The 14,397-nt window shown below is 34.5% G+C and overlaps 1 protein-coding gene across 1 annotated transcript; it reads right to left on the bottom strand.

The window, feature by feature from the left end:
- Nucleotides 1-958: 958 nt before the first annotated feature.
- On the bottom strand, nucleotides 959-5,491 carry LOC119685461 (the record flags this gene model as incomplete). The annotated part of the gene is given in 2 exon segments (XM_038099744.1): nucleotides 959-3,970; nucleotides 4,199-5,491. Coding segments are annotated over 2 exon segments (4,305 nt in total), but the record flags the coding sequence as incomplete, so codon positions are not given.
- Between the last annotated feature and the right edge of the window lie 8,906 nt (nucleotides 5,492-14,397).

Raw genomic sequence — 14,397 nt, 5'->3', positions numbered from 1 at the left:
TAGCAGAACAAGCGATCAAAAGTCTACAAGCACTTGGTATTTCTGCAGTTCTAACGCGAGTTAAATGTTAATTTGTAAACATTTGGATTGCGTCTTATTTTGTTTGTGGTAATTAATTATAAAACTGCAAAAAATTGTATTCTGCTTAAAATATTTACTACAAACTGGCAATAGTGTCTTACCGGAAAAAAAAGCGTCGTGGAAAGAAAAATCATCATAAAATTCTGAGAGGAAGAGAAGTCGAAGCGGAAAATTGGGCATTTGTTTGGAAGATCGCACTGTTCAGTCCATACCGTGATCAGAAATTGGAAAACTACCGGAATTATCACGTCAAAGACGCGTTCTGGCCGCCTATCGAAACTCACTCACTGTGAAACCTGCTTAATATTAAATTCAGTAAAGAAAAATCCACGTTTGACGGCATTGGAAATTGTACGTAATATACAGGAAAGCTTTGCAAAAACTATTTCTGTGGTTGAATCACGTAGAATTTGAAAGACATAATCCTAAAAGAATGGGACGCAATAACAACTCAAGAGACCAGTAAACTTGTAGTGAACAAGAATGTTCATTAACAATCTTTATGTCCCTTACCACTGGTGGGGGGAAACAATAAATGATTGGTGAGACGTTGATTTACTTTCAACAACTGATTTTATTTAAATTGATTTGTTCTTTTATACAAAATAAAATGCAACCGTAATTGCAAAACATACAATAAATAAAATAACTTATTGCTTAATTCGCACAAATTGCTTAATAAGCAATAGTTGCGAATGCTTTACTTATGACCTAATTTTTACTTTTTGTTGATTCGTCAACCAAGAAATTAAGCAACAGGTGTGAGCGATTAACTCATGACCTAGTTCTTAATTTTTTGTTGATTCGTCAACATTATGCCGGCTCTGCGTTGGTATTACGAGTTGGTCTAGATTTGTTAGCCTCAGCAGGTTGTTGTTTATGTGCAAGACCAAGCGACATCGTAAGTGGACGGTGATGTATGATTATTGGCTGATGTTGATAGTATTCTCGGTTTAATGTAACACATGTAATATAATACTCCAACGAATATGATTATTATTATAGCTGTAGCCCCGATGACCCATTTCTTCCAATATTGATGAGTCATTATTGTTTTCCAAGATATTTCGTTGACTTGGTCCATGTTGTCTTGAGCATCCCTTGCGGAGTACAAAAGCATAGTTGATAAATCTTGCACCAATGGGATAACGGTTTCATTTGTAATTTTATGCATTCTACTGTCAGGTATTGAAATGTTTTGCATGCTGATTGGTTTAACGTGGTGTGTGATTGATTGAAATTCTTTCATCATTCTTCCTTCCAGTTGAATAGTCTTAGAATGTATTACACAATCTGGAGAGATATGAATGATTCCCGTATAATTCAGAACTACTTCTTCACGTTCAATATGACAAATTACATGAATTGTCGTTAAATTTGGTGTAATGAATATCCAAGCATTGGGCGTCCAAAGCTCTTTCCAAACTGGTTGTATAACTTGAAATCTTTTTGACGGACAGTTATCGAATGTTAATTTATTATACAATTGCTTAATTACACAATTGGAACTCTCGTCAATGTTGTAAAATATTGTTGGATGAATTAACCTAGTACCATTATTCAGCTTGGTTGCAGTCTCCATTTGACTGATAGTAACGTCAAAATATTTTTTACTGCTATAATTGATGCCAAATGTGGATGTTAACAATTCGATTTCTTGATATATATTATCATTAATTCTTTCTGGAATCGTGTTGAATCTAATGATTTCATATTCTTCTATATCGCTGATTGTGAAATAACCATAAATTATAACGTTGTCAGTATCTCGAACATATTCCAATCTGTTCATCGGAATTGGTAAGACATACATTTCTGGTCCAATTTTTGAGGAACATCGAGTTATAATATCATTGATTTCATCATGCGAAAGGAATTCATAAATATGACTGCGTTTTAAATATACATTGAAGATCTTATTATATTTTGATTCTACTTCTCGAATGTAATTGGATGCCATTATATATGAATTAAGTACATATATATTCAGTTTATTTCCTTCTCCGATATCATGCCAACCTTGCATCTGACTGATAGCCTGCAATCCTTCGTTTAGTCTTTTACTAAAGCTGTTGATTTTGTTGATGATTTTAGTTTCTGTGTTGTTTACTGCCGCTATTGTGGATATCATGATTCTAGCATTTGATTTAGTATTTTGGATCAATAATTTCTGATTTTGATCCAACGTTTCAATGTCGTGATACACTTCATCGTTTACACCAAAAAGTGTTGTTAATACTGTACCTAATATTCCTCGGGGACTTCTTGTAACTGATGATTCTGCCGTCAACAATCGATCAATGGTTGTTCTTAAGATGCGCCCTTCATGACTTAAATTGGAAACTAAATCGTCACATTGTATATAAGGATTGACAGCCTTTGACTTGGTACACAACATTGTTAATTGTTTTATGGTGCTATTAACGTTCCTTTGATCTTGAATTATGTCACGGATTGGAAATGTGATAGTGGTTCTAAGTGTTCCTCTTTGTATTTTTGCCTTGCCTAATCCTTCAATGAATAATCCTGATTCGGGATATGTTATAGTGGGTGTTGCTAATGTAGTTCCTAATGTGAGATATGCCAAAAATATAGCAAGAACTGTCGATTTTGATTGCCTAGCTGCTAACCATTGTCGTCGCGTTCTAGGATCTCCTACAGTAGAATTTGTCGGAACTACTTCTTTATTTCTGACAAGGTTTCCCAATGGTAACATATCTTGAATGTCTGAATCTGCCTTGGTTGATGCCGTCTCTGAGTTGGTTTCTGTAAAGTTAAGACTATCATGCGCTGGAGTCATCATAATACTGTTCAGTGATTGTCCTGATGTTGTTTTTGCGGACGCGTCAAACATCACTCGAAGTTTTGTTGTCGTGCTGTCTTCTTTAATAACTGCATGATGCGGCAAATAATATACCTTTGTCTTTGGTTTTTTATTAACTTCCTTCATGTGACCCAGCTTGATATACTCTCGCATAAAGTTCACATACTCTTGCTTTAGTGCTGGATTCTTCTTAAATCGTTCTTCCAATGAAAAGAACCGTTTTAATGCTATCTTTCTGGATTCACCTAACGTTTCTCGATCATTTTTCAGTGGTAACCTAACGATGTATCGTCCTGTTTTATCGCGGGTGCAAGTTGAATCATAATGTCGCTCACAACGCCTTTCTTCTACTGTTCTTAAGTCTGCATTTGGAATTTCCTCTAATTCCCAAAACCGTTTTAAATACTCGTCGCTGCTTTCGCAAGCCATGGAGCATAACATTATTTTGTTTGTGATTGTACGCTCTACATCTAAAGGTCCTGATAATATCCATCCAAATAGTGTGTTTTGAGCCATTGGAGAGTTGTCTGGCCCTTTAATTAATCCTTCTTTAAACACTTCTGGTAACACGTCCGATCCGATTAACAATTGTATTTCCTTTGGTTCAGCATACCAAGGATCTGCTAACTGCAATCCATCAATATGTGACCATTTTCCTGGCGTGAATTCTGCATTTGGCATTTTTGATGTGATTTTTGGTAACACTATTGCTTCGATATGACAGCTTTTATTTTCATCATGTATAGATTGAATTTCTAATGAACATTTGGCTATAACGCTTGTTGTTTGTACATTGATACCTTTTACATGAGTTTGATAATTGGTCAATGGTGCTCTGATTGATCTTGCTAATTGTTCTGTTATTATACAAGATTGTGATCCTTGATCAAGAAGCGCTCGTATCGGATTAACTTGTTTTTTAGTCCTTATAATTACCATTGCGGTTGCTAGTAAAACAGTTTTTTCCTTTTGGATGTTGTACGACGCTGCCACTTCGGTCTCTGTGGTGTTCTTCAATGTTGGCATCCTCTGTTTACTTATATTATTTGTGACTGTTGGTTTGCCCTTAACTTGTTCATGAATAAGTTGATGGTGTTTTTTGTCGCAAATTGCACATCTTTTTTTATTCAAGCACAACTTACTAAAATGCCCACTCTGAAGGCAATTAAAACATAATTTGGCGCTCATAATCTTTTCACGACGTTCCGGCACCTTCATATTCAGAAACTTTGAACATCGAATTAATTGGTGGTCACCATTAAACACTAAACATAGCGTATGTATTGTATTTACATGCGTTTTTGTATTAACTGCTGTTGGTCGAAAATTATTCTTATTTTCGCGATTTGTGTCTCGAATTGCCTCCAATCCTCTAACTCTGCTCTCGATAAACTCGTATAAGCTGCTCAATTTTGGTATTTGTGTTGATGCCCCTCTTGAATGTTGGTATAATTTTCTGGTTTCACCATCTAATTTTGGAAGCAGTATCTGTATAATTAGTGGATCCCAACTTGACGTGTCCACATTTAAATTACGTATACCATATAACACTTCTCTAGAAGAATCCACTAATGTTTTTAAATCCTGTGCATTCTCATTTTTTATAGCTCTGAGCGACAATAACTTATTGATAAGATTGTCCACAAGTATTGCTGGATTGTTGTATCTTTGTTTCAATAGTTCAACTGCCGCTGTATAATTGTTCGCTGTTATTGTTAAATGATTGATAAGTCTGGCGGCTTCTCCACGTAGACTTCCTTTTAAGTACTGCATCCTTTCTACATCCACTGGATTATGGTTTTGTTGAACTAACCGGTCGAACAATTCCCAAAATGGACACCACTCTTCAAATCTGCCGCTGAATATTGGTACATTCAACGGTGGTAGTTTGATATTGTTACTTACGGTTGTTCTAGTTTCTGAAACGTTTTGACTGCGAACGTTCAGTTCTTCTTGTAACTGGATATATACTTCTTCGTATATCGATTCCAGTTGAATGAAATCTCCTTGGTCTATTTCATCATTGTTAAACAGACATTCATCGTTTAATTGTGAGATCTTTGCCCAACAATTCTTCAATTTTTCCAATTTGAACTGTAACGTTTCAATACTTTTCGTTAAGTCTATTGTCTCTTTGATCTGCAACAGACTTGTACTTAAGATTGCTAAACGTTTGTTCGTAATATCACATGGCCCGGTGATGGTGACTTCGTCATTGATACTTATGTCTTGATTCCTTGGTGACCGAGCTTCTTCTTGCCCTCTTATAACTTGATGCCTTGAAACTTGAGCTTCCTTTTGCTCCATTTGCCTTATTATTTCCAATTCATTATTAAATCGATTTTCGATTTCATTCCGTCTTTGTTGTAACTGGCCATAGTAATTTTTTGTGATATATTCATGATCAGGCTTCAAATTCTTGATCAGATTATCATTGTTGTCTTCAAATGCGTCCCATTTCTGACGCAAATTTTCCAAACGTGTCTCAAAATACTGCTTTGAATATCTTGTAGAAGAATCCTTTTTAAAATTTATCCAGATCCTCTGGATCTCACCTTCAATGTCCTTTTGATGTTGGATAACTTGTTCGATCTCCATGATGTCCTCTGTTAGTATTTGATTTGATTTGTTGAGTGCCTCGGTACGCTTCTGCTTGTTTCACTTCGATGGTACGTTTGCATTCACTTCACTCCGATGTTAAAAGCCTCGGTACGCTTGTATTAACTTCACTCTGATGTTAAAAGCCTCGGTACGCTTGTATAAACTTCACTCCGATGTTGAAAGCCTCGGTACGCTTGTATTAACTTCACTCCGATGTTAAAAGCCTCGGTACGCTTGTATTAACTTCACTTCGATGTTAAAAGCCTCGGTACGCTTGTATTAACTTCACTCCGATGTTAAAAGCCTCGGTACGCTTGTATTAACTTCACTCCGATGTTAAAAGCCTCGGTACGCTTGTATTAACTTCACTCCGATGTTAAAAGCCTCGGTACGCTTGTATTAACTTCACTCCGATGTTAGAAACCTCGGAACGTTTGTATTAACTTCAATCTTAGACTTTAAGTCTCTTTGTTAGGTATATTTGAAACTCTTACCACTGGTGGGGGAAATTTCAAATATCCGGCTCGAAGGACCAAAAATGAACAAGAATGTTCATTAACAATCTTTATGTCCCTTACCACTGGTGGGGGGAAACAATAAATGATTGGTGAGACGTTGATTTACTTTCAACAACTGATTTTATTTAAATTGATTTGTTCTTTTATACAAAATAAAATGCAACCGTAATTGCAAAACATACAATAAATAAAATAACTTATTGCTTAATTCGCACAAATTGCTTAATAAGCAATAGTTGCGAATGCTTTACTTATGACCTAATTTTTACTTTTTGTTGATTCGTCAACCAAGAAATTAAGCAACAGGTGTGAGCGATTAACTCATGACCTAGTTCTTAATTTTTGTTGATTCGTCAACATGTAGTTTCGATGAAAAACCGTCTAGTGCAAGTTCTTAAGCATTACGGTTACCCAATTAGTTACTAAATTGCATAAAAAATCAGGAATTTTTCACTAAAACTTTGCCTTATACTACGTGCTTGTAGACTTTTGATCGCTTGTTTTGCTGCCTTTGACAATAAAAGCACCGTTATCTCGGTTGTTTATTGAACAAATGCAAAGAAACTTCGGGAAAAAATTGCGCATTGAATGTAATAAAAAAAAAATAAGTCATGTTTCCAATAAATTGATTTTTTTGGAAAATATTTTTAAACAAAGTTTTTTGTACTGCCTGCTTGTAGACTTATGACTCCGACGGTATATTTAACTTCAAAAATTACAAAATATATTATTTAAAGCAAGAAAACAGCTCCGTTAAAGCTCCGTTTTCCAGTATTTAATTTCGAATCAATATCCGATTAATGTTATTGCCCATCGCAGTAAACGATTAGCTGTTATAACCGGCAACGGTTTATCTGGGCTAAAAATGCTAATTATAGGTTTATGATCAGTGAAAAATGTAAACTTCCTTTTACATAGATACTGATGAAAATGTTGCATTCCATATACAATTAAGAGTGCTTCCTTTTCAATTTGGCTGTATATGCGCTGCGCATCGTTCAACGTTCTGGAAGCAAATGCATTTGATCACTCAGAATTATCTTTATAAATGTGGGATTACACTGCCCCTAGAATATATGATGATGCATCAGTAGCTCGGATCAAAGGACGGTGTTCTTGATAACGCACCAGAACTGTTGCATTAGCAATAACATTTGTTAAGTGATCAATTGCTTCTTGTTAGGCTTGTCCCCATTTAAATTGTTTTCGTATTTGCAACGAATACCATGTTGTTGTAAAATGTTAGGGTAGAAGTGCATATGGAATAAGTCGACTTTTAACAAAATTAGGAACAGCATTCTGTTTTAGTCTAATATTAACTAAAATATTTTTTATTGTACCTAATGCATGTCCGAATACATCGGTATACTTATGTTTAAAGCTCTCCACCGTGGAATTTCTTGAAACGTCATTTATTTTTCCAACTTGGTGTATTTTAAAACTAAATTGATCAAATAAATCCTGAACAAATAAATTATTTATTCGTTAATATTTGTTACTAAAAGTGTGACCCGTTTTTTTATTTTTTCACATTCAATATCAGCACTAATTTCACCAACAATATCCATTTTTTTATTTCCGTAACCATACATAATCTTTTTGCTACTAAATAATTTTGGTGATTTCAGTTTTGCATACGTTGCCAAAGTAATTAGCAAAATAGTCGCGCCACTATCCAATTAAAAATTGATTTTTTTGGTATTTCTCAGCAATTCAATAAATGTTTTATTATTTTTTACAACTATATTTACGGTAAATACATCACTTTTACATTGGTACATTTCCCGTTGGTATTTTTGGTACTTGTCGTCTTTTGTTGCTGTTATTATCCTGGGTGTAATTTCCGTGCTTTGTATTTTTGTGTGTTCTTGAATGCGCCGTGCTATGTGTTTTATTCAACAAAAGCTTTCAAGTTTTGACGTTTCTTGTCTTGTTTACAAACGTGTTTTTTTAATTAGTGTTGGTAGTGGTTGTTTGTAATATTTATATTTATTTATTAATAAATAATAAAAAATAATAAAATAAATAAAAGAAATATTAAACAATAAATAAAATGAATATATAAATAGTGAACAATTAAGGTATATTCTTCACTTATTTAAATAAATTTCTTTATTTTTTATTAATTGTGATAATGTTGCTCTCTGGATGAAAAATTGGCGTATCAAACCAAATGAGTCAAAATCCGTCCAAGTAACATTTACTACAAACCGTTCTACGTGCCCGCCCGTATTAATAAACAATACTCAAACCAATACCACAAACCAATTATGGGGTACTGCAGCAGACTCAAACTTGGCAATTATCCAGCGTTTTCAATCAAAAACACTACGAATGATCACAAATTCACCTTGGTACGTATCGAATGAACAGCTGCATAAGCAACTACATGTTCCGACAATCAAGGAAGAAATATCTCGAATTACAAAGAATTACGCTCATCGCATATTTATGCATCCAAACCCACTGGTTACACACCTGATGTCCCCCTCCAACACTTTTACAAGGTTAAAAAGAAAAACATCGAGGATCGTTTTAAATATGTATATGTAGGTCACACAATCTTATTTTAAGTATATAAGGATATGTCACTGGACATAGTCCATACGTGACTTTCTTTTATAGATTGTAATAATTATTATTACGATTCATGTTAATATATATTACTTATTGTCATTCATATCTGACAGATTGTAATAAAATAAATGAATTATAAACAATAAAAAATTGTGATAATAATTTCAGATGTATTCCATCTAAGTTCCATGTTTTGATGAACATGATGAACAAATTTTATATGCGTATTCAGTAGGTCTAAGAATCGGCTACTATCTATTTTTCATACCGCTAAAGTGATTAGGGTGTCCCTATCCAGCAAAAATATCTTTATTGCTTTAACAAAAATTTTTTTATTTTTTTGACATAAATTTTTTTATATTTTTGAAAAAGAAAACTTGCTATGATATGAAAAGTTGTTGTCTATGAAAATACTGAATTCATAAAACTGCCCCCTAATTTCTGCACTATCGTTGATTCCCAAAATGCTCTCATTAACCGCGTATTTCCAGATGTACACTAAAGTGATTAGGGAGTCCCTACTCAGCAAAAATATCCTTATTGCTTTAATAAAAAATTTTTTATTGTTTTGACATAAATTTCGTTTATATTTTTGAAAAAGAAAAATTTTTTTCTTAATATTTTATGTAACTACGCCAACAAGTACATCGAGCATTTACATCCACTTCGTTTCTTCGTCTTCCCCTTGCATGGCAGATGGAAAATTTTTTTTTTTTTTTTTTTTTATTATAAATTGTTTTATTATATATAATATTAAAGAACAATAAATAAAACAAAACAAGACATAAAGCAACTAGTTATTAGATAACTAACAAGCAATTTAAATTTAAACAGATTAGGCGATTCCACGCAATAATAAATTAATTGTACTACATTTCAATGATTTAAGCCCAAAGATCGCACGGCTTTTGGCGCTTTAGACGGCGTATTGGCTCAGTTGTCGCTAGTAAATGCGCCTCAGCATTTATGTGACAACTAAGTCTATCTTGGTGTGATTTGGCTTTGGTATGAATTTCTTCCTGTACTGTTGACACTCCGAGGTCACGATGTAAGTCAGAATTTCTCACGTACCATGGCGCGTTTGTTACACTCCGTAGCATGAAATTTTGGAATCTTTGGATGATGGAAATTTGTGTTCTGCTTGCGCAACCCCATAGCTGTATTCCATATGTCCAGATTGGCTGGAGCATTTGTTTGTTTAATACAAGTTTATTGAAAAGCGATAGTTTTGATTTTTTGCCGATTAACCATTTCAACGATTTGAATTTAAGATCTAATTCACTTCTTTTCTTTTTTATGTGCTCGCTCCATCTTAGTTTAGCGTCCAAAGTCATACCCAAGTATTTCGCAGTATTCGTGAGGGATTTGTGCTTCATCGATGTAGACAGGTATATAACTGATGTTTCGATTTGTGAAATTTACATGCACTGATTTTTCTTTATTCAGATTAATTTTCCATTTTTTTGTCCAAGCAATTATACTGTCCATACTATTTTGCAAATTATTAGCTGCTATTACTGCGCTTTCTCCAACTGCAAGGACTGCAGTATCATCAGCAAAAGTTGCTGTGAACGTCGTTGCACTCGTTGGCAAGTCGTGTGTATAAATCAGATATAAGAGAGGACCCAAGACACTACCTTGCGGAACTCCAGCGTTAATTTTATGCAGTTTACTATAGGCATCACCGTGCTTTACTCGAAAGTAACGATCAGATAAGTAGGAGGAGATTACGTCATAATACTCCGTTGGGAGAATATTTTTTACTTTGGTAAGCAATCCGGAGTGCCAGACTTTATCGAAAGCCTGCGGCACATCTAAAAACACAGCTGAGCAGATTTTTTTTTCCTCAAGAGCTTTTTCTATTACATTGGTAATCCTATGGACTTGATCTATGGTGGAGTGATTGCACCTAAAACCAAACTGATGTAAAGGTATTAAGTTTTGACTTTCAATCAGAGGAAGGATTCTTTTCAGTAAGACTTTTTCAAATATTTTTGAAAGTACAGGCAGAAGTGCTATTGGTCTGTAACCACTTACGTCATTAATATCCTTTCCTGGCTTATGTACCATGATAATTTCAGATACTTTCCACAGGGATGGAAGGGTTCGCATCTGTATTATAGCGTTAAATATATTCGTAATTTTAACAAGGCATTTTGCAGGAATTTCTTTTAAAACTTCAGCACTTATCAATTCATAACCTGAGTTTTTTTTAGCTTAAGTTCATTTTTAATAATCATCATTACCTCAAGCTCGGTGGTTGGTGGAATACAGGATGAATGTTCTGTCCTAGGAGGGCAGATTACTGCATTGTTAACGTTTTCGTCTATGGAAGACACTTTTGACAAGTGTTCGGAAAAGACCTCCACTTTTTCCTCATCGCTTTTAGCCCATTGATTAGCGAGATTTTTAATTGGAGCTTTGTGTACTAAAGGTCGCTTAAGGTTTCGTGTGTATTTCCAGAGAGAATAGTTGGTAGCACGATCATTACTTAAGTTAGATAGGTAGTAGTTGAATTGATTATTTTTAAATTGCTTGATTTTTAGGCTGAGTTCTTTTGCAAGTCTGTTAAGAATGGCTTTGTCTGCTGGAAATCTGCATTGCTGCCACTTTTTCCGCATCTTTCTTTTTTCCCGCATAAGATCCACAATGACTTTTGGGTATTTATGAGGATAGGTTGCATTCCTTAATGTGGGCGTGCTGCATCATGCCGCATGTTGTAGTAAATTTGTAAGGTTCAAAATTTCGCTTTCAAGATCGTTTTCTTCACAAATTTCTTTTGTAGCAATGGTGTTTACATTAGGGATTCTTCTGAAGTAACTCCAATCTGTGTATTTATTTTCAAGTTTTAGACATTTTTTATTTATTAAGGCAGATTCGAAGAGAGTTATGTAGAGAGGGGAATGGTCGGAGCTTAGTTCTGCTCCATCTGTTATTTTTAAATTGTAGGACAAAATTTGCTTGGTTATAAAGAAATCGAGTAGATCAGGCACCTTTATTGGGTCAGTTGGCCAATAGGTTGGGTTCCCGGATGACAAGCATTCGCAGCCAGTTTGCTGTATAGCTTTGAGGAGTTCTCTACCTTTCGTTGTAATTAGGCGAGAGCCCTAATGCGTATGTTTAGCGTTGAAATCGCCACCCATAATGAAGCGATGCTTATGAGTTTCTATAATATCTTTGTATTGTTCGGATTTAATTGAATGTCTTGGAGGACTGTATACCGATGTTAGTAGTAATTTGCTTTGTAAGTCAAGGACAACAGTTATTGCCTGGAATTCCTCTTTGAATATTTTTGTAGACTCGTAATGTTTTAATGATTTTTTAATTAAAATAACACTTCCTCCGCGAGCGCAATTACTAGGATGGACTGCGCTATATACTTCGTAATTCTTTAGTTTAACATATGTTTGGTTAGTAAAATGAGTTTCGCTAATTAAGCAAACATCAACATCTTTGACTGATAGGACTGTTTCAAGCTCTCTAAGGTGTTGAAAAAGACCGTTCGAGTTCCATAGCATTATTTTTATATAACTAAGCATTATTTGTTTTGTTGAGTTTTTGCTCTAGCCTAGTCAAGCGTTTGTCCAATGCTTTATAAAAGTTTTCTTGAGTAGTGATTTTTTCCAGTATTTGTGTTAGTATTTTGTAATTACCATCGTCCTCAGTGTTGGATTGAACTACATCCGAATATGTTCTTTTATTATTCAGCGATTTTGGGTTTTTATTTAGAACATCAGTTTGATTATTTTCAGGTTGGTTTTCAGCCGATATATGATTACGCTGTTTACCTTTGTTTTGTTCACCAATTTTTTTGTTTCTCAATTTTTGAAGTTCTTTGGCTACTATACAACCTCTGTAATTGGCCGGGTGTCCCTCACCGCAGTTGCAACATTTTGGTTGGTGCTGATCAGGTTTGTTGCATTCTGCAGTACTGTGACTGCCAGCACATTTAACACACCGGGCTGATTTGCCACAATAATTTTGTGTGTGACCATACGCTTGGCATATTTTACACTGTGGTATTTGCTTTGAGTGCTTTATTGGTTCAATTTTAACAACACAGTTTAAAATAGCTTTAATGTTATATATTTTTTTTATATCCTCTGTCGCCTCAAATGTAAGCATGAACATATTTAGTGGAATCTTTGAATGTGATTTCCATTTGTTGACCGCGTTCACGATTTTAAAACCTTGCTGTTTCAGATCGAATACGATATCGACTGGGTCACATGAATGAGGAAGATTTTTTGCAATAACCTTTAATGGTCGGAGATGCTTGTTTTCATACGAATACCAGGCAGCTTTTTTTGAAGACAGCACTTTTGTAACAGCTCTGTAGTCGCCTATTTCAAATGTACTGATTTTATAAGTACCGCTATTGAGGAGCTTAATAAAAAAATCTTTCTTGCAGTTACTTTTTACAACAGCTTGCAGTTCTGAGTATTTATAATCTTCAGAGACCATAATTGGTGGTGGACGAGCTATTTTCAGCTCCACTTGGGTATTTTTACTGCTCGCTATAGTTGCCACATTAGAGGAATTCAATGGGGATATGTTGCACTCTGGAGATTCTACGGCTTTACGCTTTTTGCTTTTTTCAGCTCCACTTGGGTATTTTTACTGCTCGCTATAGTTGCCACATTAGAGGAATTCAATGGGGATATGTTGCACTCTGGAGATTCTACGGCTTTACGCTTTTTGCTTTTTTCAGCTCCACTTGGGTATTTTTACTGCTCGCTATAGTTGCCACATTAGAGGAATTCAATGGGGATATGTTGCACTCTGGAGATTCACCATCTTTTCTGTCTGGAAATATTGCACTTGCACTTCGAAGGGAGGCATTTTCTGCTTTGAGAAATTCAAGTTCTTTTCTGAGTTGGAGGCATAGAAGCTCCATTTCTTTAATTTTTGCGAGCTGGATTGATGACATGTCGCTTTGAATATTTTTAACCGAGAATGGTGTTTGCCCCCCACCCTGGGGTGGAGGTTGGTTGACATCCATGTATAGCTAAAGACTTATAAATAGAAACAGGTTCTTGTCTGTGATAAATATATAACAAAATGTTAAGTATCTTGATTTATTTACACACTTTTCCCGGCCAGTAAGAATTCAGATAAATGTTAATGCAAAAACTTTAATTTCAATTCTTCACAAAATTTCTCGTATTAATATTGAATAATTAAACTTTACAATTATATTTTATATAATTGGATTTGAAGTTTTACAACACTTCTTTTAATTTATAATTTTTAAGCTTAAAAGCTTTTTTGGTTTTTTGCTGTCTCTATCAGCTGATATATGTATTTGTGTATAAAATTTGCAGCTATCTGTCTCTATCAGATTTGTTTGTATTATATAAATTACGTTCCACTATTATTAATAAAAATTATGTTCCATAAATAAATGCACCAAATTCTGATCCATTTCCATTACAATATATATACGCACACAATTTACACCATTAATTCAGCAAATCATGCGCAGAAACTTTTATAACTATAACACTTTGTTGATGTGCAATTAAAAAGATACTGTAAGTACTTTAAATCATTTACTACTTAGCCAAATTTACTATTTAGTTAAATTTTACAGAGCGAATTTAGTACACGTCCATTTGCCGCGAACTTTTTCAGATGGAAAATGTACTAAACATTTTTCTAAAGATTTCACTAATGATACTATAACAAATACCGACGGATATCCAATATATCGTCGAAGAAATCCCGATAATGGGGGACAATGGCGGGTGGTGCCGTATTCGCCTCTGCTAAGCAAGACATACAATGCTCATATTA

This window comes from Teleopsis dalmanni, chromosome 1, assembly GCF_002237135.1.
Source record: "Teleopsis dalmanni isolate 2A chromosome 1, ASM223713v2, whole genome shotgun sequence".
Taxonomy (NCBI): domain Eukaryota; kingdom Metazoa; phylum Arthropoda; class Insecta; order Diptera; family Diopsidae; genus Teleopsis; species Teleopsis dalmanni.
Note: the sequence above shows the minus strand (reverse complement) of the source record. Positions and strands in the feature narration are given on the sequence as shown.